General features: G+C 37.3%; 1 protein-coding gene across 32 annotated transcripts in view; it reads right to left on the reverse strand.

The window, feature by feature from the left end:
- LOC308037247 (uncharacterized protein) overlaps positions 1 to 23,931 on the reverse strand; it is a 38,345-nt gene extending 14,414 nt beyond the window's left edge. For 11 of the 32 annotated variants that reach the window (XR_013921746.1, XR_013921747.1, XR_013921748.1 and 8 more), the window contains exons 1-3: positions 23,305 to 23,931; positions 6,719 to 6,779; positions 3,053 to 3,118 (exon numbers count right to left, since the gene is read on the reverse strand). Coding sequence is in view for 6 of the 32 variants with exons in the window: in XM_080338890.1 (XP_080195016.1) it covers positions 3,065 to 3,118; positions 6,719 to 6,779; positions 23,305 to 23,723 (534 nt within the window). In the remaining 26 variants the exon portion in view is untranslated. Of the gene's footprint in view, positions 1 to 247; positions 363 to 2,137; positions 2,637 to 3,052; positions 3,119 to 6,718; positions 6,780 to 10,217; positions 10,298 to 11,529; positions 11,811 to 15,018; positions 17,241 to 19,293; positions 19,873 to 20,657; positions 20,810 to 21,344; positions 21,466 to 22,257; positions 22,309 to 23,030; positions 23,068 to 23,304 lie in introns of those variants that run through there. The other 21 variants (XR_013921761.1, XR_013921762.1, XR_013921769.1 and 18 more) reach the window with 21 other exon arrangements.
- Positions 23,932 to 25,457: the final 1,526 nt, after the last annotated feature.

A 25,457-nucleotide genomic window follows, 5' to 3' on the forward strand; every position in this document is an offset into this window, starting at 1 on the left:
AGAAACATGAACAAAACTATAGGCATAAACTTTTGGAAAAAGTCTAATATTAATCAGCATTATAGTTTATTGAAAAATTGTAGTAAAACAAGGAATGAAGAACTTATCTGTAAATTATATATTCAAAAGGCATATGTATTTTCGCACATTTGAAGCTAATTGTATTAGCAGTTTGATCTATGACAGTGAAAAAGTGTCTTTCACTTCACCATCTGGGGACATAATAACTAGAGAGAAAAGTACTTACCCTTTTTCTTTGAAAACTCTGTTGAATATAAGCTGGGACTGTCAACAACATCAGCAAGTGACAGCAACTCCTCGGCTTGCACTGAGTTGTAACAAAGCCAATCGCTTCTCTGCTACTGCTCAGCATTGGGCAGAAATTTGTACCACTCAAATGATTGGAAAGCAACGATATTGTTTATAGACAATGAAATCAAACTGAATCTTGATAGAATCATTACAGTTGACAAAAGAAGAACACTTAATCAACTGACACTTTTCCCCCTAAGATTTATTCCAGGATTTTACCATTGATTCAGTTTTGAGTACTTTGCTATTGACTCTGTTTTGTAATTGTTTATTTTCATCTAACATTGTTGTATTATATTAAAACATTAGGAGATGTCATTCTATATCACTCACATTTTTATTTATTTTAATAGAGTAAAAATATGTGGAATTGTGTGGTAATACAGAAAATATTGTGTTTATATAATGATTTTAATGAAATTGTTCTAAAACTTGTTAAACACTTAAGATACTTTGAAGACTGGAAATGCTTCATTCCAATCATATGCCATAAGATTTATATCTTCAGATTCAACCTTACTTACAAATTACTTTTTTACATTCAGTGTTCATTTCTCTTTCTCTTGAGCACTAGTACTCTGACAGTGTTTTATTTCTCTTGCTTGTCCATCTTTCATTTCCACATTCGTATGCACTCAGAGTACCAACAAGAAGTCTCAATGAGCAAAGCATTTAAGTTCTCACTGGGTCTCCTCCTTCCTTGCTGTTTCCCAGAGAATAAGCATTCTACTTTCAGTGTTATTTCCCATTCACTGTGCACATTAATGCTCTGACTTACCTGACTAAACCGCATTACTGCTGATTTATTTGATAATCTGTGGTGAAAAGATAAGGCCATAACAAGTTGCATGCTAAATAATATTCGGTATTGCAGATTAGTCAAGGTATCTTTGTCACATTTCACAACTATTCGTCATGCATACTCTCTGTTTTTTGAGACACTTAAAGACCTTAGAACCAGCCTCCCAAATATTTCTAGATATTTGACAAATGTGTGCTTGATTTTAGACATAGGAGGGGAGGGAAGAGTGAGGCAAAATCTCATTCAACAGCCTTTGCAAAGATTAGACTCCTATGTGCTCATTTGTGTTGAGTTCAGACTTAGTACATCTCTGCAAATAAAGGTTTGCCTAACTCATCCAAGAAGATCCCCTTAGATGAAGCATTTCTAGGTAAAAATTTGAACTAATTCTGGAATAATAATAAAAACCAAAGAAATATGTCTAATAATACATTTTTAAAAATATCTTTTATTTCAAAAATTTATTTTTCTCCTGAATTAATGAAAACTTTCTAACGTCTAGATTTTTTTTGTATACATTAAGGATATATCAAACCTGACTACTTAAGCTTTGATGTTAAAGGTTGCACTGGGATTTCTAGAACTATTACAACTCAATTTTTGACTTATTAAAATTGTTTTTCTAGGTACCTCAGCTGTGATCCAGAAGTCTGCTTGATCTGTTTTCATCTTATGTATCAGTTCAGAAACATAGCATGAAGCCAAATCAACCCTCAGTTATTCCACCTCACAATAATGCCTTCAAATGCTTTCAGTAAATACACAAACCAGACTGTAATTTTTAGCATTAGCGAGGATTCCCTGCTGGCACGTTCTTATCCCAAAAGATTTTCCTTGAAGCAAACTCTATACCCTGGTCTAAATTTAGACACACAAATTTTAAAATATTTTATTTATAATTTCCTAATTCAACTGCAGTCCTGCTCACATCTTCAGGTTAAAGAAATTTTCTTAAAATGTGATGAGAATTATAAACCATTTTCATTACAAAGGTGCTTATTAGAATTTATTTAAGAAGCAACATATTCCATAGGTTTTTTTAACCTTCAGAAACTGATTTGACAGGCCTACTCTGTAACTTTTTTCTTCTTTAATTTTCAAAAAATGCAGTCCTACAGTACTTACCCAGACACACTGAAACTGAAAACTGAGTAAGAACTGCAGGATTGGCCCCCTATTAAAAAAGCCCAAGACACATGGTGCTGAGATTAACAAAACAAAGTAAAGCAGCTATGACTTGGCACAAAGTTTGACAAGCTGCAGAAAAGCAAATGTTTAAATAACTGAAGTGGTACTGATTTTCTATTCACAACCTTTTCTCTTCTAAACAGTATCATATTCTTTTCCAGCACATTTAGATTGCAAGTCAAGCTGTGTTTTATTTTTTATTATAATAAACCCAGTCAGTTTACTGTAACAAAGACATACTAGTGGTGATCAGTGTGAAAGCCAGTACGAAATCAGGCTAGGGGAAAAAAAAAAGTCAAATGGTAAAATAAAGGACCAGCCGTCTGGAAAGTTCCTGGATCATGTAAAAAGAAAATAAAAGGCAGTGTTCTTATGAGACTAATGCAGAATACAAAAATATTTTAAGACAAAACTCTGCATCATTGCCTACAACATTTGTAAACAGCAGCAGCAAATAATTTGAAATAATGTTGCATTTATTAAATATTTTCCAAGTCCTTCTAAACCAAAATAGTATCCTTTAAAAAAAAAAAAATCTATTAGCATTTTTTATATCTGTGCCTCTGAAAGATGGTAAAAACAAAATAAAACTGTAAGGTATTTCTGCTATCTTTTTTTTTTTCTTTACATGTAAAACAACTTACTTAAAAATAAGGTTATTAAATTTATGAGATATTAAAGGGTGTTTGTATATTTTATTAGATTTGCAATAAATGATGGTTTACAAAAAAGAATGTATATATATCTTACCAGATTTTTAGCTCATGGCCTTTCATTTTCAATTTCTGCCTTCATTTGTTCTTCTATTTGTATCAGCTAAAATATAAACGTGAAAATTATTGTTGGATTTTATACTACAAACAGGCATAATTCTCTAAAAATCCTTTCTAAGTACCGTCTCCCTGATCAAGAAACATCATGGGGACATACACATATTTTTGTATTATAACCAGTAACAGACATCTTCACTTTCAGCTAGATACTTTAATGTGGCATTTCATAATGTCACAAGAGTCACAAATCTAAAGTAATTTTGAACTAAGTAGAGTGTGATGTCACAGGGTGTAGGAAGATGAAGAAAACATCGAAGTAGAGACTTCAATGACTTAAACTCTCAGAAAAGTGAATATTTGTGCAAACCTCTTGCAGTCAAGCAGCAGTGGCAGTTTGGAACCCAATTCCACTGTTGTGTTGTAAATTCGTAGAAAGATCAGCAGGCGCCTATATCATCTGCGGCAAGTTCTAATGTATCCCCACAAGATAAATACTATCAGACAAACTGCACATATAGTCTCACCGAGGACAGAGGATCGTGCTTGAAGAGCGATTTAAGCAGAATTCTTTAAGAATCCAGAATCAATCTCCCTTAAACAGTCACATTGCACGGTAAAACTTCCTTGGTTCTACTGGTTTTGGGCAATCTGGGACTTCTATCAGAGCTACTGTCACTTGGGACTTGTAAGTTAAACATCTATATTTCTCAGTGTCACTCACAGCAGAGTTTGTTAATTACCAAATTTGCATTTAGAACATATTTAAAATCAGACAATGTTGCCTACAACACTGACATTCATTTTCTCTCATAAAAATGGAGAAATGCTCCCCTTCAGCGTAATAACCTAGAAGCTAGAATGCACAGCCACAAATCAGGGCAGCCGACATTGTATGCCGCTGGGAGTTTTATGGGGCTTGATTACAATATCCCAAGTCATGGAAAAGTAGCTTAACTACCCCTCTATGATGAGAATAAGCCACCAGTTCTGTTCAAGCTGTGCCATTGGACACAAAGAATATGAAATTCATGAGACTAGATACAGAGTGCTCATGCACAAGCTTGACGACATACCAAAGCTGTGACTGCATGAGAAAGAGACAACCGTGTGTTTTGACTTGCTTGATCATTTATGCATTTTACATTAGACTATGAATTGCAAGACAACAATATACAAAACATCCCCCGCTCCTCCTAAAACCCAAGCAAAAATACTCAGTAAAAATCTGAAAAAAGAATGAATAAATATATAGAAAAGTTCCTTTCTCTGTGCCGAGTATCCTAATGTAGTCTGGAGATTATGGCTTTTCTGTGCTCGCTCTCCCTGTATCCAGCTTTAAAGAGAACATTTTTCCCACCAAAACACAATGTAAACCAGAAGTTAAGTCATTGGTATATGGAGCTACGAGTTCAAAGGTCCTCAAGTTCAATGACCAGAAGCCTAGGCAAGTGCCTCAGTCCTTATGAAACACTCAGTCCTTGCCATCTCTTATGATGCTTTGAGAGAAATTAGAGAGCCAATTGCCCACAGGTAGCACACAGCTCGGCTGCCTGGGCACAGGAGGAAGATCCAGACTCCAAGTCCCATCTACAATAAATCAATCAGTAATTTCTGACCAGTCCAGGTAAGTGACAGTGCTTTCAGTGTGTTTCATCATCACTTATTACTGACTGCCTGCTTTGAATCCCATTTTTAAGAGTTAACTTTTCCTTAAATGGTGTATATTGGGTACTGGTGTCTGTACCAACTTTGTGAACTCCATTTCCGGAGCAAAATGCTCAACTGTTGGGCACTACAGCAGTGTGTGCCTTCATGCCCAGCTCCTCTTTTTAAAGATCAAAGCTTTTTAACCAGAGAAGAATTTATGCACATTCTGGCTATTGAGAGAACATCTTTCAATGGGATATGCAATGCAGGGGAGAGGAGCAAGTCAGAAACTTCAGTCAGTGTAGTTATTTTTTTAGAATTGTAGTTTTTCTTCTGGGAATGGAACTATAATTAGATTCATTATTAGAATTAGAATGAGAAGAGGACTGCTTCCAAGATTTCTCACAGCACCTCAGTCCTACAATTTAGCTGACTTGACACACTGCGCAGTGATGGTGAAGGGTACCTGTCCAGGTAGCTGTACCGGAGGCAGCTTGGGAGGAAGGCATGTGATCCAAATTTACAAAAAGATAGCACTTCCAAATGATGTGAGAGGCATACAGAAGGGAGTTCCTATACTGCTGTTCAAACACACAGGCTGAGGTGATATCTATGGGAAGACACTAGGTGTAAGACAACGTCCTCCATTGTATGTAGATGAAGGGAAGGAAAATCTAGGTTAAGTTTCAGGAAAAATTCCGTGTAAGTGAAAGAATGAAAAAAAGTACTATTAAAAATATTCTCTGGACTTTGCAAACGAACTAAGGAGAAACGTTCAGTACAGGAACAGGTGACTGGCCATTTCTTTCCAGCATAATGAGACTTCAAACCTAAGTGGGATTCCTGAACATTGTCAGACCTAGATAGAAAAAGAGAAAAACTAATAGAAGACACATCCCTTCTTTGACAGACTAGTGTATTAGACAGATCAATTACTATTCCACTTCTGATTTTGGATTTCATGTGCAGAATTATCATGAATTTAACCTTTCAATGCTCCTGTAAAGATGAATAGATACCACTATTTTCAGAGTGGCAAACTTGGTCATAAAGGAGAAATTAATCTAAGGTCACAAGGAAAGGCAATGAAAGGGATGATTTTGGAAATCTAGTGCCTCAGTGTCTGCAATTTATTTTTTTTTTAATATGAAATTGCATGAGAATTTAGTAATCATGAAATTAGTATTTAAAAGTATCACTATTTCCCTTATATTTCACCACAAATAAGTGAGTTATCTACAAAACATTTTGGAAATGTTTCACAGGAGGGAAGTTTGTTATAGGAAAAAGTTCTTTGTCTATTTCTTAATTTTTAGAATGAGAACTACACATTGTAGAAAAAGTGTGAAAACTATCACAAGATAGGAAGCCCACTGGAAAGACATCTAGATGTTACACTGAGAAAACACCGAGAGCCATCAATCTTTTACTGAGATCACTTAATAATTAATATTTTCATTGGCATTGGAAAGGTTTTTTAAAAAGTTGACTTTTAGACCTTGTTCAGCTATTGTTTTCTCAGACAGCATGCACATCATAATTGACATATACTGAGAGCTCTATCCAGGAACACTGGAATATTTAACAAGTCACAAGTTACAAAACCAACCAACCAACCAAATGACATTTTATTTTTTGAAGTTGTTAGCTGTTGTCATGTATACAAATCTTCTTTCTCTGCCTTCAAAAGCTTACCAAATGTGCTACTTTTTTATTATTCAATCATTTTACTGTAGTTTATTGAGGTTCAGTATTTTCACTGTGTTTAACAACATTATGAAAGGTGACAGGATAAGAAAATCAGAATCACGATATTCATTAAGGGAATACCAATTCATTGTTACTCCACAGTTAATTACACTACCATAAACCAAAACGTAACACAATTCAAGTTAAAGTCAGCTTTCGAACATTGTTTGAAATATATAGTGCTGACAGTCCAAGCTTGATACTGTTCTGCCAAAAGTGTAGCTTACAAAAGTAAAAATTACAGTACCTTTTGAACAGTTTGCTCATCAGTTTCCACTTTTTTTATCACATTCTTGGAACCTGTGTATCTGAAAACAAGAGAGGAAAGAGAAAACCCATGAAATTACATGGCTACATTAATTTATCGAACATGTTTGCTTCAGGTCAGTCTCTTAACCCAGAGGAATGCTCCAGGGATGTGAGTCCTGGCAGAACTGTGACCTTCACCACCGCCCTTGACATTCACAGCCTCTTCCTGCTGTTCAGCCGGCTGCTCAGAGGGAGATGAAGAAGTAAGTTCAAGAGCCAAGTGTGACCAAGTGCCCACAGCTTTTCATTAATACTGATCCTGGACATCCTTGCTGGTAGTCACAGCCAATACAAAGTGTTTTAGCAGGTGGTTCTTTATCGCTGATACAAAACTTCCAACAGATAAGAAGCACCATTGAATCAGATAATAAACAGGAATCAGGAATATTGTGTCAAATTCATCTTGCCACTATTAAAGTTAATATTTGGTCTAATCTATTGAGACATAACAAAGCTAAACAGCCAAATTCTACTCTGGTGCTGTAGTTTCTAGTCCTCCATTAAATATTTCACTCTGGCAATATATGAGAAGTAACCTGCAGGTAAAGACTGTGCATTGTGTATATCAGGAAAAAAACCAAACCCTCCTTTTAAGAGCTGTAATAAAACACAAGCATCAAAAGTGGCGATGGCTTATTTGGGAGAAATTAATTTTGTTAGAAACTTCTGTAGAAACACAAAACTAATTATATGAAGAAAAGCACATTCAGGTATTTTGCAGAAGCTCAAAAGCTACTTTAGAGAGAGAGTAGGTTTTAATATAATTCCATTAAGATAAAATAGTAGACCACCATTAAAAATATATCTAGATACAACACTTCTCTATTTCAGTAACTTTAGAGCATGTATCTGTCACAAAATATGAACTCTAGCCACATTGCTAGGCAATAATAGAAGTCTCAAAAGCCACAGCAAATATTCCTTTGTCATAAATTAAAAATATGTAAATATATGCATTTAAATTAGAATAAATATGTATGAATTTCTCTACAAATACAGAGCAAATTAGCATTCAATACCAGAAAAATACAACAGTCCAGAAATAAGTCGCCAATGTTCTGAAGTGTGTCAACAATTAATTGTGACTTTAGTAATGTTTCTTACACGTTGCATTTAAACTTCGCATCTTGGTCCAACATTCGTTTGAAGTTTTACCTAATAAATATTTTTCTTTTTCAGAGCATTTTAGAGGCGAGAAATCTCATTGCACAGTTTAAAAACCTCTTCTTTGAAACCCTCATTCTCTTTTTCAAGCATTTGTTTTTTTACACGTTCATCATCTCCAAAGACAACCTGAAAGATCGCGACGCCTTGAATTCATAAGTAAGGAATCAGGGATTTAAATAGGCTGCACTGGTGTAATATTATACAACACAGTATCATATAATTTCGGAATTCTATTATGGAGTCATAATATGAATAGAAAGAAGTCGAGACTCTAAATGGGTCCCCGCTAGAAGAAAGGCTGCCGTACATTATGTACAAAGCCCATAACACATGGGGACGTTTTATTGACAGGAATAATGCAGATCATACTGTTTGCGTGCCCTCATCATTCAGGTCAATTTCTTATGGGGGCTGCGGCCAGGAGGCAGCTGGGGCCTCTCCACCCACGCTTGCCGCTCCGGCCGTCACCAGGCCCGGCCGCGCCGGGGGGTGGCAAAGTGCACGGCGAGGGAGGGGGGCTTGTCCCCTTTGTGCCATTTCCCAGTGACAGTGCTGCCAGTGTCACGAGGAGCACATCACATGTCAAAGCGGTGAAGTTTTCAGGCTGGGAGCCGCATGGAGTCCATCAGGCCTTCTGATATCAACACAGTTGGTTTTCTACTTGGTGCCGGAGCCACCCAGAGGCAATTCATATTCTGAACATTAACATGGCTTTGCATGCCTGTCACACATAGAGCGTGCAGGGGTTTAATGCTATTGAAGACTCTGGTTTAAATCTCTATGCAAACAGTGATTACCTTGTAAGAAGGTTCCAGGATAACATGCAACAAAAGACTTTAAAGTTATAGTTTTAGTAAAGCAAACTCATTTACATTTTTATTATGCGTGTCCTTTGTTTAAATCTTGCCACGTCCATTATGGAAAAGACTTCTTATGCAACTGAAGCTTATTGGGACAGCTACTCTTTTTCTCTTGTTGGTTTCAAAGCTATTGAAAACATTTGAATATACTGTCTTATGGCTGTCTAGATTTTACTGCCACATATTTCTTTTAAAATTATAGAAAAGCTTTCAGAGCTGGCACAGATCTTTATAGTAATACCAGAATATTAACTAACTCCTGAAACCATTTAAAATATTAAGACAAAAGAGAAGTCTCAGACAGAAGTTGCTCTATGAACTAAAGAAAATCTAGGATATTATTTGCTTTGCTTGGTAAAAATATGAACTCTTCTGAAAAAAATACTTCAAAATGAAAATGTTAAAGGACTTCAAGACTAAAATTCTGAGGTTTAAAAATTGTAAATAAACTTAAACTATAATATATTTATGGGTAAAATTTACTCCATAACTATTGGTATTTCTTAAAAAAAAAAGACATTTTTGAGCTCAAATTTACCAGAACAAATTATCAACATACATAAAGTTTTGGCCACAAAGTTTTCACCGATTTTATAGGAAATAATGTAAATAAACTGCCAAGTGCTTCAGAAAGGAATTCGTGTTAGTTTGTGGTTCCCTTTGCTGAAGAAACAGCAGCAGTTTACATAAAGACGAAAGACGATTAACAAAAATGTTCCTTTTAATAATGTAATTTTAGAATAAATTCTAATTAAATACTTCAACAGTATTACATTTTAAGCAAACTTTATGCAGTAAAAGACTTAAAATTAATCCTTTGGGATAATTATTAGAGTGCACATTTTTATTGAAAACTTTACTCAATCCTGCAGACAAATGATCACACTCTAGGGAAAAGAGTAGGAACAGGACATGCAGTATTTAAGTAATTATTTAACATGCTGCTCTGGCAGTGGTCAACTCTAATCCATTGCAAAACAGACTTAGAATTTCAAAAGGCATTTTAAGTAACTGTTACAGCTCTTAATAGGCTTAAGTATTTGTCCCTTTCCTCTGGCTGCATTTGAGCATCAACAGCTGATGCTCAAAGAAGAATCTTTACATAAAATAAACAAAAATGTTTTAATTAATCCTGTAACTAAGTTTTGAATGGTATCTCAAATGTAAGTGTAATGACATTTTTTTACTATTTCAAGGAAAGGATATAAAAACCCCACAAAATATATTTTCTGCACAAACTTGTACGTTGCACAAGGCTCAGACAAACTTTAGCTCTAGCTCCATCATCTGCTGAAAACGAGAACTGCAAGTAATTAACTATTCAGTCTCCTGCTGCAATGAGGACACTCATTAGCAAAATGAACAAAGGGACAATTTTCTGTAGCTACAGTCATCTGTTACACTTTGAGTGGCAGGTTTTGTAGCAATGTTCTCTCTACCATCTGCCCACAGCGGCAGCGTTTGGCTTGCTCAAACTGGGGAACGTTTAACTGGTAAGAAAAAAAGGGTTAGAGGTTGGAAGGTGATTATAACACGTCTGACATAGCAAGCTTCAATATTTCTCACCTTTTCTGTTTTATTGCCTTTATTCTAGCAGTTTGATTCCTTTAAGTAAAAACCATGTATATTTTAGCATTAATAAATTCTGCTAAATATTTGCTAAGTTTTTGTATTTAGACTCTCGTGATTGCTTTTCTAATAATACTAGACAGATATGCATATGTCATTTTTGAAAAATAACAAACTTCAATTAGATCCATCCACCTATACTCATAGTATTCTAGCTGAATAAGTAAAGGTGAGAGAATATAGCTATTTATTTTGCAGCTGAGAAAGATGCATTTCCTTTTGGTACCCTGCAGTCTTTAATTTACACTCAAAATAATCATTTGGTCTTTTGAATAACAGTTATGATTTTTACAATTTTAGTGCAAAGAAACATGATACAAAATATGATTTCCTATGACGCAAAAGAAGAAAATATTTGAGCATATTCTAGTCAAAATTATAAACCGAAATTTAACTGTCATTGATTTATTGGGAATTTGCCCTGAAAATAAATCAGTTCTCGAAAATCTGTCATCCAAACTATTAAATACCTTTCACTTTCTATTTTAGGTATTTAACGGTCACATTAATACACCACAAGAGGGTGCAATTGTACAAGCTGTCATGAAAAACACTCCTTTAGAAATATAACAGTTTCGTGTAGCAAGGGAAATGATAATTTCGATATTTTTTATAGTTATTGTTATTATCCATACTATGTTATGTTCACATGTTTATAATTTTAATTATTTCACAGTTTATATCTGTACATTTCAAAGAAATGCAGGTTAAGGTTGAACATGAGAACCTCTATTATGGCCACTGGTTGAATACATCTTCACTTTTCAGTCAGTCACCTTGTTATTTTAATACACCCCTATCCTCAATTCATCTAGTGCCTATATTCTATAATGGCTTCCCATCTTGAAGATTTCAGGAGAACAAGATGTCATTATTCTTTTGGCCATATGCTCTAATCAGCAATCATTCCCACTGTGCTACCATCTTGCAGCCACTGTATTTGTCTTTTAAATGTAACAAAGTATAGACACCATCCAGGAAGGGACTAACAAATTGCTACTGGCCCATATAGCTCCGTTTACCTTTTCAAGGCAGGTCAGAGCTGGAAAAAGACTGGAGACAGCATAGCTTTGGACAGAAAATAACCATTTTATTGCAAACTCTTTGACAGAGGAAAACAGGGTTTCTTGTTTCTGTTTTGTATAATTGCAGATCTCTCAGAGAAGAAGCTGGTGATGACAAACTTTTGCTGTATGGATCGGCTACCAATTGCATAGATGCTGAAGCAGTCCTTGAAGTGCACCATCCTAAGGAGGAGGGGTTAGCCAGCCACTTCCACACTAATTGTTTATTCCAACCAGCCTTCTCTCTCCTTTCTCTCTTTCTTTTCTCTCTCTTTTCCCATCCATTCACAAACATGTCTGGGACAAAGATCTATTAGAGAATTTTTGTGAACTGTTGTTAGAATACTTCTTGTCACCTGGAGAGAGAGTGAAGTTTTTGTGTACTGTACCTCTTATGAGAATGCTGTATGGATTCCCAAAGCCAAGCGACTTGGATGAGGGAATAGAGTGCACTGTCAGCAAGTTTGCTGATGACACCAAGCTGGGAGGAGTGTCTGAGACACCAGAAGGCTGTGCTGCCATCCAGCGAGACCTGGACAGGCTGGAGAGCTGGGCGGGGAAAAATTTAACGAAATATAACAAGGGCAAGTGTAGAGTCTTGCGTCTGGGTAGGAACAACCCCAGGTTCCAGTATGAGTTGGGGAATAACCCATTAGAGACCAGCGTAGGGGAAAGGGACCTGGGGTCCTGGTGGACAGCAGGATGACCATGAGCCAGCACTGTGCCCTTGTGGCCAGGAAGGCCAATGGCATCCTGGGGTGTATTAGAAGTGGGGTGCTTAGTAGGTCGAGAGAGGTTCTCCTTCCCCTCTACTCTGCCCTGGTGAGACCACATCTGGAATATTGTGTCCAGTTCTGCGCCCCTCAGTTCCAGAAGGACAGGGAACTGCTGGAGAGAGTCCAGCGTAGGGCAACAAAGATGATTAAGGGAGTGGAGCATCTCCCTTATGAGGAAAGGCTGGGGGAGCTGGGTCTCTTTAGCTTGGAGAAGAGGAGACTGAGGGGTGACTTCATTGATGTTTACAAATATATAAAGGCTGAGTGTCACGAGGATGGAGCCAGGCTCTTTTCAGTGACAACCAGTGGTAGGACAAGGGGCAATGGGTTCAAACTGGAACACAAGAGGTTCCACTTACATTTGAGGAGAAACTTCTTCTCAGTGAGGGTAACAGAACACTGGAACAGGCTGCCCAGGGAGGTTGTGTAGTCTCCTACTCTGGAGACATTCAAACCCGCCTGGACACATTCCTGTGTAGTCTCATCTAGGTGTTCCTGCTCCAGCAGGGGGATTGAACTAGATGATCTTTTGAGGTCCATTCCTATTCCTAACATTCTGTGATTCTGTGATTACATACCTATCACTCTGTGTTGCCTACAAGTTTAATCAGCAGTGTTTTAATTTAATTCCAGTAGGATACAGTGACAGGACATGTGGGAATGGTTCAAGTTGTTCTTCAGTGTTGAATACCACTCTTTATTTTTTTTTTTTAACTACTTCATCTTTTCTATAAAGCTGGTTTAGTCAAAGATTTCAGCTTTACAGCTATGGTTCTACCAGATTTCAATAATGTCCCTTACCACACATTTATTGATGCAAGTATGACTATGCCCATTTCCTCTCTTCCTTACTTAAATCCTATAACTAGCATATACTCAATATTTTGCTTCTCCCCATATCCTCTGCCGTTTCAAACAAACATCATTTGTTTGTAACATAAGAAGCTGGAGTGCTATTTACCTTCTCAGTTTATGTTATTAGTGAGATTGTGAGATTAGTGAGTATGATTTTTTTTTTTAAGGCAGAGCTCAATGTTTTAGATATAATATATGCAAATATATGTATCAATGTACTGCCTCTGGCTCCAGAATGACCACCAGCTGACAGCTTGGGTGTCTTCACAGTGGGTTTCGCAGCCACTACAGTGGTTTACACTTGCCATTTGGTTAAGAGGCCAAAGCCAAAATCTGCATAAAAATCTGTGATGATGCACTAAAGAATTCTGCATTACAAGTACTAAAAGCTACTGCTACCCGAACTTGTACCACTAAAAGCTGCGAGCCAGTTTAAATACTACTGTCAAACTATTTTGAAGCCTAATAGCAATGAAAGGTTTAACATCTAATTCCCAGGGGAAGTTACAAACATTTCTTTACAGGCTGCTTTCTGATCCAGTTAGGTGTTCTAAAAGTACTCCCACCAAACCAGAACTTTTAAAAGATAGTGGGGAAGTGATTCAGTGCCCCTAGAATTCCACAGCCTACTGTGATAATGGCACACCCTGTTTACATCCAGGTTCCTCCTCTTTTGGAGAAGAAATTTGAGCCATAAAGAATGCAATGACAGCCTCTTATTATATTCACATGGGAGCCTGGATTGCAGCCCCCATTACAGAGAACATTTAAATAAACATTTTCATAAATATGTATATTTATGGATGTAAACCAGCCTTACTGGGACATACCCAAATGAAGCAAATAAGCCATATCACTGCTGTCTGTCGCAAGAAGGAATGACCGTCACTGCCTTTTGCAGACAGGAATGACTGACTTGGCTTAACAATCCAGTTCTAGAACAGGTTGCATAGCTATGAATTCCAGCTGGGGAGAGACACCCCATTTCCTCAGCGGGTACATTATAGAACGCACATTTCTCCTTTACAGGCCATGCTGTCTACCTCAGGTGGCTGCCAGCATGGTTTGATGGCATTTTCAGATCACATTAGTACTACTCATCTCAATGATACATAGAGAACAGACATGAAAAAACAATCCAGTGTTAGGCTTAGCTAGAACCTCTTTAGAGCCCAAGACTGCTTTTTATCAGTCTAAAGGATATGTGAAGTTTTGAAAAAGTGTTATAGCTTTTTTTACATTGCACTGAACTGCAGACGAGTACAGTTAATTTGGGTAGAAGGACATGTTTATGTTACAGAAGGGATACAAAGATGATGCACAGACATATGAGACTAAATTATGTTTCCCCTTTTAAGACTAGTGACAGAATAAGCAGGAAAGTTCTTAGCCATTATAACCAGCTATTTATGGCTGTATTTTAGTGGTGAAAAAGATTCATAATTGAAAAGGTCTTCCCATGTCTATCAGTGGTTGTACCCAAGTAGCTGTCATACTCTACTGTCAACTTCTACTACAGGAGTTAAGAAAAATCAAACACAAGGGATTTTGTGTTTTATGTTTTAAATGAAGATATATCTTCATTGAAAACTTGAAACGCCTATTTAAATTACTAACACCACAATTCTGAAGAAAATAAAATATTTTAGAAGTTATTTAGAGACACTGGGAACAAAGAGAAACAAGAGAAGATGTAATTTAATTACTTCAATAAGTAGCAATAGAACAGGTGGACTTTCTGTAACTGTTTGTGCATGGAGTAAGAATAGCACTGAGCACTATTTTATAAAAGTTTTATAAAACTTCTTGAGTTGATTTTTTTTGTTAAGTTCTTAAAAAAATTTTAGAAAATATTTTAAATGTATTTTATTTAAAAACACCCCCCCAAACAAAACAAAAACACCCACAAAACCCAAACAAACAAACAGATCAAAAAAGGCAGTACAACGATCAACTATTGGCCAGACTATCACCGATATAACTTTGTGATGTTAATAGAGTACTATAAATTATTTTAGTCAAAATACTTACCATAGCACAGGATAATCCCGAATAGTGTTCTAGTACCTTCCCAACCTAATATTTCCTATAAAAATAATGGCACTAGAGAAATTCACTGTATTGAATGTGTTTAAACATTTCCTCATTTGTATAATGAGTATATGATCGTTTACAAAAACATAGCATTTTAGCCTTTCCATTTTTTTTTGTATTCCTGCAATTTTTTCTCCAGATCTTCAACTATGGACTCTTCTTCGTGTAGCTTGTTACGTAAAAGCTTCAAAAGCTTTTCTGTTGAACATTCTGTGCCTTCTCCATTTGTGTTGTAGTACTTCTATTACAAGGAATTATTCTTCAGTGAGACTCTTGAATAAATCCCATAGCCCTTTTTGAAAGCTATGGAATATTTTATTGCAATTTGAACACATTATAATGCATGTTTTACATTCAAGAGTCCTGTTCTAGTGTTGAAAATAAAGTTTTACTGTATCTGACATTTAAAATACTTAACCAAAAAGTGTGTTACATCTAAAACATAATCTATAATACTAGAGAATTAAAATGTATGGAAAAAAAAAAGGAAATTTGAGAAAAAATGCATATCTTGTATGTTTTAAAACTTTCAAAGAATATAATGAAAACGTATAAGAAATAAAATCAAACAAGGAGAAAATACAGCATAAGTACAGAATAACAAATTATTAAATTGTTAACTTTGCATTACTGGCATTTATTTTTGTGTCTTCTTGATTACACAAGTAGTGTTCAAATTGCATTAAAAGACAAAAAAAGAGCATCTCCAATTAAAATAAAAATAAGACTTTCATAGAAAAAAACACACATGCAGCCTCCTATTATACAGAAATGTCTCTCCGAGGTGATGAACTGCTGAGAGCTGACCATTAGGAGACACTAACCTCAAAAGTGTGCTTGAGATCCTCCTTCAGGAGTACCTAAATACCCAGTTCAAATAATTTTTCAAGGCTAGGTGATTAAATATTGGTCAACTTCTTAAAAATAGTAATATTAGCAGAAATTACTATATATTGTGTAATACATTAACATTTGTAGCACTCACGGAGGAAGTGGAAGAAGCAGAGTTCGGTTATTTCCCCAGACACTCTGTTCCGCTGCCTCAGAGCACTCAATCTACGAAGCGTTAGACATGCCTGGGATGGGGTGAATGTCTACCTGGTGGCTGAAGCTGGACCAGAAGAATCCAAGAGTAATGCAAGATCTTCCAAAATGAAAGCAAAGCAAAGGGAACCCAACCAGGCAATCCCCTGGTGAGAACACTGCTACTATTCACTCCATGGAACCCATATGCAATTTTACCATGGAGTGATAACATGAGCTGCATCCTAAAAAATACCTGTTTTTCTATTTCGACTATCAGAAAGCAAGGACAGCACAGCTGCATCATAAACATGCCTTCATTCTTCATCAAGCATTATGGGAGACAAATGCCACTCTCTTCTTTTTTTTCAGAAGTGCCAATTTCCCAAAAGGAGTGTTTCACTACCTAATTTTAAACATAGCTTTTCTTCAACTAGTCTGTATAGTCTACAGTGCTCTTTTAAACAAACCCTCCTTGAAGTCTCAAATTCATTGCTAAGAAGATTTCATAATTCTTAAGGAAAAAAAATACTTTATACTTGGGTTTGGAGCAGAATTTCTTTCTTCAAGTGATGGGTTTACATATCATTATGCAGGAACGATGAAGAATAAAAGTAAAAAATTAACATCTTTACTCTCTGTGAAGCCTTAATAAATCTTGTATTTTCTTTCTTTACAGAAGCTACTCTTTCTTTCCCCCCTAAAGCCTAGCTTTTGCCTCCTAATCATCCACTTTAAGCCATGCAACATTCTTGAAATATGTATCATCTTCTGTCACTTGCCCAGTATTTTCAGCCTTCTGATCTCCTCTCACATCTTTTAAAAATTCCTCAGTCTCACAGTTCCTCAGATCTTTCCCATGAACTTTTCTCCTTTGCTTTACATTCCTCTGTCCTATTAGCTGAAACATCTACATGATTAATGCTGGTTTGGACTCATTCACAAGCGCACCTGTTCTCCCCTCCCTTCACATGTCTAGGAGATCACTCATTCTGTAAAACAAGAAAAAAACAACAACAACAAGAGATCTTTTCTCCTTCCAGGATACTAGATGGTTTTCTATATACTGAATCACAGAGTAGATGCTGCTAATATACTGTACACACTTCCCACTACATATCTGCACTTGACTGCACTATGTGTATATAACAGTAGAATAATTATAGAAAAATATTTGTACCTACTACCTGTCACAACTATCCACATAAATAGAAGTGGTTTATTGTCTTTTCTTTCTTTCTTTCTTTTTTCTTTTTTTTTTTTTTTTTTAATACTGACTTTGTTTGTCATGAAGTACAAACTTGCACGTACTCCATTGTATGCGAGGGAAGGAAAATAAAATCTAAGTTCCGTCCTTTCAAATTGGGATTATTCTCACTGTTCCAATTCCATTCCGATAGGCAGTTTGTGGCACAGTCCCTAGAGGGCAGCAGAAAGCCACCGGCAGTGCCCACGGTTGGTCATGGCTCTCTATTCAGCTGCCAGGGAGCTCAATTACCAAATCTGTTCAAGGCATTTTCATTTATTATTGAACCAAACAGCATTTTACGCGATTACTATATTTCTGCCTTCTAACTGGCCCAACCACAGACTGAATGAGAGCAAGTTCACCTCCATTTGCTGTGGACTGGTCATCCCTTCGATTGGACTTCTTTTGACTCACCTCAGTAACACAGAAAAGTAAGCACTGCCTGCACATTTGGGTCTAACCCTACACTGCTCAAGTATGTTGTAGTCAATTGTTTTTCACTAGTCAAGAAACTAAAAACTCTGCAATTTTTGCTTCCTTCCACTTGTAGCTACTAAGGTAACTCATTCATGTTGTAGTAACTGATATTACACACCTAAAACTGTAGTCGAGTATGCTCGACTACATACGGGGAAAAAACAATACTTATAATAAAAATTAAATCTTTATGTGTTTGGTTTTTTCTGTTCAATATAGTTTAAATGCTTAGTCTTCATGAAAAACTCAAATACACCCTTCTCCATGTCTGAAGGGCAAAGCAATTCTCTGTAATTACATTATGACATATTAATATTCAGACCAGCAATCTATTACAAAACCAAACCAAACAACTTTTATGTATTCTTCACTTTCATTTAGGAAAATTAAATGCTATCTAAGCTCTTGAACTTAGAAAAAAATAGTAAGCTCATGTTCCTTTTCTATCATGTTTTTTTCTGCAATGACTTTTTTCTTTTTTTTTTTTTTTTTAATTGTTCATACCAGAAGCTTGAAACTGACGTTTTTATGCATATTTCTCCCTTGTAGTGAGTGCTCACTAGTTGCTACATGATTGCCTAGGACTGTTAATGCTAGCACGGGCTGTGATCTACCACGTAAAGATCACTGACTATATATTTTCAAAGAAATACATGGTGAAAGAACTGTAAATAATTTATACACACAGGAAGTGTGCTACGTTTCTTGCCTATTAATATATTGTTATAAAGTATTTTACTAGAAATAACCAGACTACAATTTAAGTTTTCCTAGTTGCTGTTGTTAATATGCCAAATACAATATAATCCATGTTCTGTTAATTGCAAATTTGCAAAAGACACCTTAGCAGTCACTTTTCAATCTATATTAGGCCTTTTCTTTATGTCCTTATTTTCAATACTTTTGTGGATTACTTTTCAATAAGTAAAATGTTGTATCTCTCTGTGCAAAGAGGGTATATGAATGAGAACTGGCATCTAGTGAAAATAACACGTAAGTGGATAAGAATTTTCCTCTTTACCCATTTATGTAAAAACTCAAGGTCTGTCAATCTGTCATTTATATATTTACAAAGACTTTAAGCCTGCTCTTATATTTTTCATATTATGCTTGAATTACGCTTTTGTAGATGAACAAATCTTGCTAGAGAGAGTGAATGAGATAAAAATAAAAATCTTAATATTATTTATTTTTACATACAAAGTACTGTTCAGGATGGCTAAATTCATCTACCTGAACACAAGCATCTAATACATTTCTATGCTCTTCGGTCTGCAATGCTCACGGGGGCATGGGGCTCTACATCTGTCAGAGCTCACCGTGTCATGTTAATGCTTCGGACATCTCAGGCTGTCAGCAGGAGTTTCCATACGCAGAGTAAGCCACCTAAATTTAGGTGTCTACATAAGAACTAGGTAAGTTTCTGTTACAGGCAATGAAGTCAATGGAACCTGGCTGGGAGACACGACATGGGGCCAAAGGCAACCTGTCCCTTTCCAAAACCAGAGCCAGGGGGCCAAGCAGCACATCTGGAGACATCTCCACTGACTAGAGACAGGTGTACACTGACTAGATGGGCAGCTTAGATGCTTTGCTCAAAGATACCCTCATGAGACACCTAAATGTATATTTATTTCTTAATCTGTGAGCTGATTCTCACCCCAAATAACAAATTTGGCTGCTAAATAAAGTATTGGGGAGCCTTCTGTAATGAAAAGAAGAAATACTGCACCATAATGTTCTCTAATGAAACTAAAAATTATATTAATAAAACTCTACTTCTGCAGAACTAAGTATAAATTACAAAAATGTGCCAAAATGAACATATATTGCCATGTCAGAAGTACCAATGACATCTTTATCACGTTTATTCTAAGTACCGTCCCGTTGTATCACTCCTGTGGATGATAAAAATTTAAAACCCACATTAATGAAACTGGAACTCATGAAATGGAAGATCTGAATATACAGTATTAAACATGCATTTCAGTAGTCCCAGGCAAGGAAAGCATAATGAGAACTGACCCTCAATATAAATGTATTTTGTATCCAGATGCACAAAGTGTTCTCTGTTAAACTAAAAACTCCCCTCCCTAGACCTTCGGTATTGTGTATTTTAAAGATATTTGGGTTCAGTATTTGACAAGCAGAGAATATTTATGCAGGAAAGATATTTAGCTTTCTCAAAAAATAACTAACTTAGGAACACTCGACTGTCTGCCAGATGGGAACTAGTCAGATACTGCAAAGGAGACTCACACATATTTATTCAGTACATATACCAAAATGTAAACCTGGAAAGTGGTCAAAACTTGTTTATAAATCCTAATTCAACACTCTGTAAATTATTTTATGGTAAAAAGAATAAAAATCTCTGCATTTTACAAAAAGTGACAGAGGAATTGTTAAAGGAAATGCATTCTGCTTGCCACTGGCTCAGATGAGCAAAATACTCTTAAGTCTTTCAGGGATGAGAGGAAGAATGAGATATTGCTTCTAAAAATAGTACCAAAAGCATTTAATTTTAGTATTTATCTATATACACACACCATGTAAGAACCAAAAAGAAAAGTTTGTGGTTTTTTTCCCTAGGAAATTAACCTTTTTGAGCACATAACTGTTTGATATCCTGAAGCACCTCCCTTTGTAATTTGTAATACAGTAAAGGGACAGACAGAAACACCTCATTTTGATGGAAAGGATCTTCCTCTGCAGGTCTCGAGGGGCACACATCTTTCACTGGCAATGGCTGAGGCATCTGTGTTAAGCAGACTGCACTGTGCCTCCTCGTGGACTGCACACTCCCAAGTCTAAGCATTACATTTCAGTGAGACGCTGCTTAAGAGACACATACAATTGTGCAAGAGTAGACAACACAATTTGTATCTTCTTTCTGATTTGCTTTTGTATGTGATTAGCAGAAGCACTGCGCTGTTTTATTTAATCTCTTTCATCAGTTGTACGTGCTCTCCTTAGCTGTACTCATAACTGACATCAAGCAGGTATTAATGGAGCTGACAGGCCCACATTTATTTCCAGACTCTCTCCCCTGTTAGATAAATTTAAGCCTTCAGAATTTTCACTTACATGTATATATTTTTTTACATTAAACAATGTTAATCCCTAGATAACTTTCTCTGATTCAGATAGCCAAGTAATCCAGTCTCTAATTCCAGTCTCTAATTCATCTATCAATACGTGTATATTTTCCTATTTTGAAAATGGAAATTTCTACAGTTTAACTGAAATAGGCACATGAAGACAAAAACCAAAACTAATTTCTTAAGAATTTGACAAAACAGAGATGAGAATGACAAAACAACCCATTCTACAACATGAGGAAGACTGTTACGGTACTTCCCTAATTTACCTTGATTAAAGCTTGTGTAGCAATAAGTAGCTCCTTTAATTCTGGTATTTATTTGATATCTGTTTGTGTAGTATGATCTGTGCTGTCATATCCTATTTTTAAGTCATCTGAAATGCAAGGCCTGAGAAACCAGACAGAATTGAAAAAAACCACTTGCAATATTACAGCACGTGTATTAATCAAGTTAATCAATCTTCTGTTAATAACGGAAATTCAGAAGCAAAGTGCCTATTTTTATTTTAATAATTTCATTTATCTGACTTTTTTTAAGATAGAGAATTTAAAAGAGCACAACAAACACATTAATAGTTTGCTTCTATGTTTGTTTCATGAAGACAAAAAAATAACAAAAACTTAAATGACATTAAACATTATGTTAAAGAACATGGAAGAAAATGCTAAAGAACAGGACATGTTCTTTCAGTAAATAGATTGTTTTCAGTGTTCTGTAGAGAAACATATTAGTCCAGAAATGCTCGACTGTAGATTCAGTTAGGAATCTACATTTTAGGAATCTAGATTTTCTGTCTAACTGATAAATTTGATTATTTTGATACTATGAACACAGTCTAAAAGACAGTAAACATTGTTAAATTTCTAATAAAAAATAGAGCATTGGATTGTAGAAATGTATTTTGACTTTGTCAAAATTCCTTTCTGTTAGAAATGGGCTGTTGACAGAAAATTCTTGCCCAGGTCTACCTAATTAACTGGGAAATAAATAGGTTTAAAATTTTAATAGCATTCAATCAGAGGTGTTCTGAAGACCTCTTTATTCTGTGAATATTAGGATATATTTGAAGTATTCACAGCCCAGAAAGCCAACTGTATCCTGGGCTGCATCAAAAGGAGCATGGCCAGTAGGTCAAGGGAGGTGATTCAGCCCCTCTGCTCCGCTCTGGTGAGACCCCACCTGGAGTCCTGTGTCCAGCTCTGGAGCCCTCAGCACAGGAAAGACATGGACCTGTTGGAGAGGGGCCAGAGGAGGCCACAAAATTGATCAGAGGGCTGGAACAGCTCACCTGTGAGGACAGGCTGAGAGAGCTGGGGCTGTTCAGCCTGGAGAAGAGAAGGCTCCAGGGACACCTTATTGCCACATTTCAGTACTTAAAAGGGGCCTATGAGAAAGATGGGGCCAGACTTTTTACAAGGGTATGTTACGACAGCACAAGGGGTAATGGTTTTAAACTGAAATAGGGTAGTTTGAGATTGGATATAAGGAAAAAAAAAATCACAATGAGGGTGGTGAGGCCCTGGAACAGGTTGCCCAGAGAGGTGGTAGATGCCCCATCCCTGGAAACATTCAACGCCAGGCTGGACGGGGCTCTGAGCAACCTGATCTAGTTGAAGATGCCCCTGCTCATTGCAGGCAGTTGGGCTAAATGACCTTTAAAGGTCCCTTCTAACCCAAGGCATTCTATGAATCTATACTATTCCCTATCAAAGTATTAAGGATCATGAAGCTGTATTATCATTTCCAAACGGTTCTGTGCAATAGAACAGGAGATGTGAAACTCCTCAGCGATGCAGTTGTGACCCCAGCTGTAAGGTTGTCCTGTAATGTGCACAGCACAGCCCAGAAGTCTGAGTTACTATGGACTATGTAAACTTCAATATAGTGCACAAGTAGATTGCTTTCAATAGAAAGTACAAATAGATTATTCCAAATCTGAGAGAAGCATGTACCCACTTACGGTCTGATCCCTGTCAGTGCCCGGAATAGCTGCAAAAAATCAGGAAAAACAGATATTTAGATGAAAGCTCAGGGTATGATCACTCCAGGAACAAAGAGCAAAATTTAGGATGTGTCCTGTATCACGGTCCAAAGCACCGTGAAAGCGAGTCCTGTGAACACCGCCGCTGTCACTTGAGACCGAGTGGGCCCGTGCCGGGATCTCGGCAGGACACCGCTGTACCCACACGAGCCGGGGCTCACACCGAACCCGCCACCGCCCCTCACCGGTGCTCGGGCTCCGGCTCCTCCAGGCACACGGCAGCGCCAGCAGCTCCAGCGTCTTCGGGGCCAGGCGGCGGGCCCAGGGCCGCGGGCCGGCAGCCGCCGCCAGCGCGGCGCTCATGGCCGGCGCGCCAGACCCGACCGCCGCCGCTGCGGGACGCCGTCCGCGGAACCATGGCAACCGGCCCGCCCGCCGCGACACTTCCGCCCGCGGGCGGCGGGAAGTGACGGATGACGGAGCCGGTGGCCGGTGGCGGAGCCGGGGGGTGGCGGAGCCGGGCCCGGTGCTTCCCCCGGCCTCTCCGGCAGAGGCGCCGCCGGCCCCGCCACCAGGCTCCGCGGACGCCGCTGCCGGCAGCAGTGGCCGAGCAGGTGCCCGCCCGAGGGGCGCAGGTTCTGCCCGGCGGCAGAACACACTTCATGCGTTCCTCCCGTTTGCTGCCTGTCAACTGCTACTCCGCAAATAATCTTTCTCGCCTCTTCTAGGTGCTTTTTCTCATTCAACACGTGTTAATCTACTTCAATAACCTCTTTTTCCCCACCTTCAGCCAACCCCCTCACCGCTACGAGCATCTGGATAACTCAAGATTTCCTATTTAAGCTGAAAGTGCTGCTAAATTGGAAATTAAATAGTTAGGTCTTCACTGGAGAGTTCACGCACCCCACGTAAATTATTATCAGGTCAACCTTTCCCCTACATCATGGTATGTTTCAGAGAATATTGCGTATAATGGGCACCCAAATGCAGTGACCCCCACCACACATTGACCATCCACCCCTCCCTCCTCCAGTCTGTTTGAAAACAGAGGTGAGATTTTCAGATGGGCTTTTAAAGCTACATAAGAATGGGAAGAAAATGTGGAGAAAATACAGGAACAGCAGTTTAGATGATGGGCATAGAAGAATAAAAAATCTCTGCTGAGGACTGCAGGCTGGGAGAAGGTGATGTCAAAAATGAGTCTAAGCCATTGTGAATGGTGTGTTTGCTTTCATTGTAATAACAAACTTGGGCTTTGACAGTCTAGTTTTCACATGGTTAGGAGAAAATAGTGCAATGACCAAAAGCTATGCATGATTCTCTCGTAACTCTCCCTTTATAGAAGTTCATCAGAGAGTACGGGCTGGCTGGAAAAACTACGAAGTTATGGATCTGTGTTTGAGTACATTATGTGATCTGTTTGACCTCAATAGCTATTAGCATTTGCACTGAAAATCATTTCAGCTCTGCTTGAACTCAAGTTACACCTAGAGAGATGGCAAGCATTTAGTATCAAACGTCACATCAACACAGCACAACTCTATAAATGTAGAAGCAAAATAATGACAGCTAATAGAAACTGTAAGGATTTTGAACAGGATGATTGCTTCTAATGGAGCTGAATTTTGCCAGGATTAACACCTACATCTGTTCAATATGATACATAATTATTATGGACCAGGTTAAAGACTTGGTTTCCTTTATCTGAAAGAATAACTCACCATTTGCAATATTTGGTCTTATAAGCATGGATAAAACCATCCCAGCCTCTGTGAAACTATGGAAGTGTCATGGATTCATATGGCTTATAAAAAATAAAGGGCCTTTATTTTCAAGAATGAAAATAATTTTATTAATTGCACTTTTCCTGCAAGCTCTGGCTGCTGCCTCGTTTCATCCACAGAAGAATATGGAAAGCTATACCAATTGCCAAGATAAAATTAAATGCTAGATTTGTTCTTTTCCTTAAGTTCAAGCTGAAAAGGGGATAAACCACTGATATCTTTATATTAGTGAAATGTAATTGGTAAGAAATTTAAGAAGTTGGATACACTAAAGGAGTCATCAATACATTCAAAAATGTTACTTGAATATAAAAAGGGAGATTTTATTCTTAAGTCATGTGCTGAATAATAGTTTAAACTGATACTTGTAACTCCAGTATTCCTCTCAGACGTTTTCTTTCTGGTTAAAAAAATGATAAGAGTAATTGAGTGAAAAGCAAAAATTGTTACTTGGCTTAAAAACACAATTTGTAAAAATTGGTTTACTTTTCGGTCACTTTCCAACAATAAGTTTAGAGAAGAGTGCATTTTGGGTTGGGAAAAAGTCTGATTTGCCATTGAAAACAGAGAAAACATTTATTAACATAGGCTGTAGTGTGATGTGGCAAAAACTG

This window comes from Nesoenas mayeri, assembly GCF_963082525.1.
Source record: "Nesoenas mayeri genome assembly, chromosome: 2".
NCBI classification, from domain to species: Eukaryota; Metazoa; Chordata; class Aves; order Columbiformes; family Columbidae; genus Nesoenas; species Nesoenas mayeri.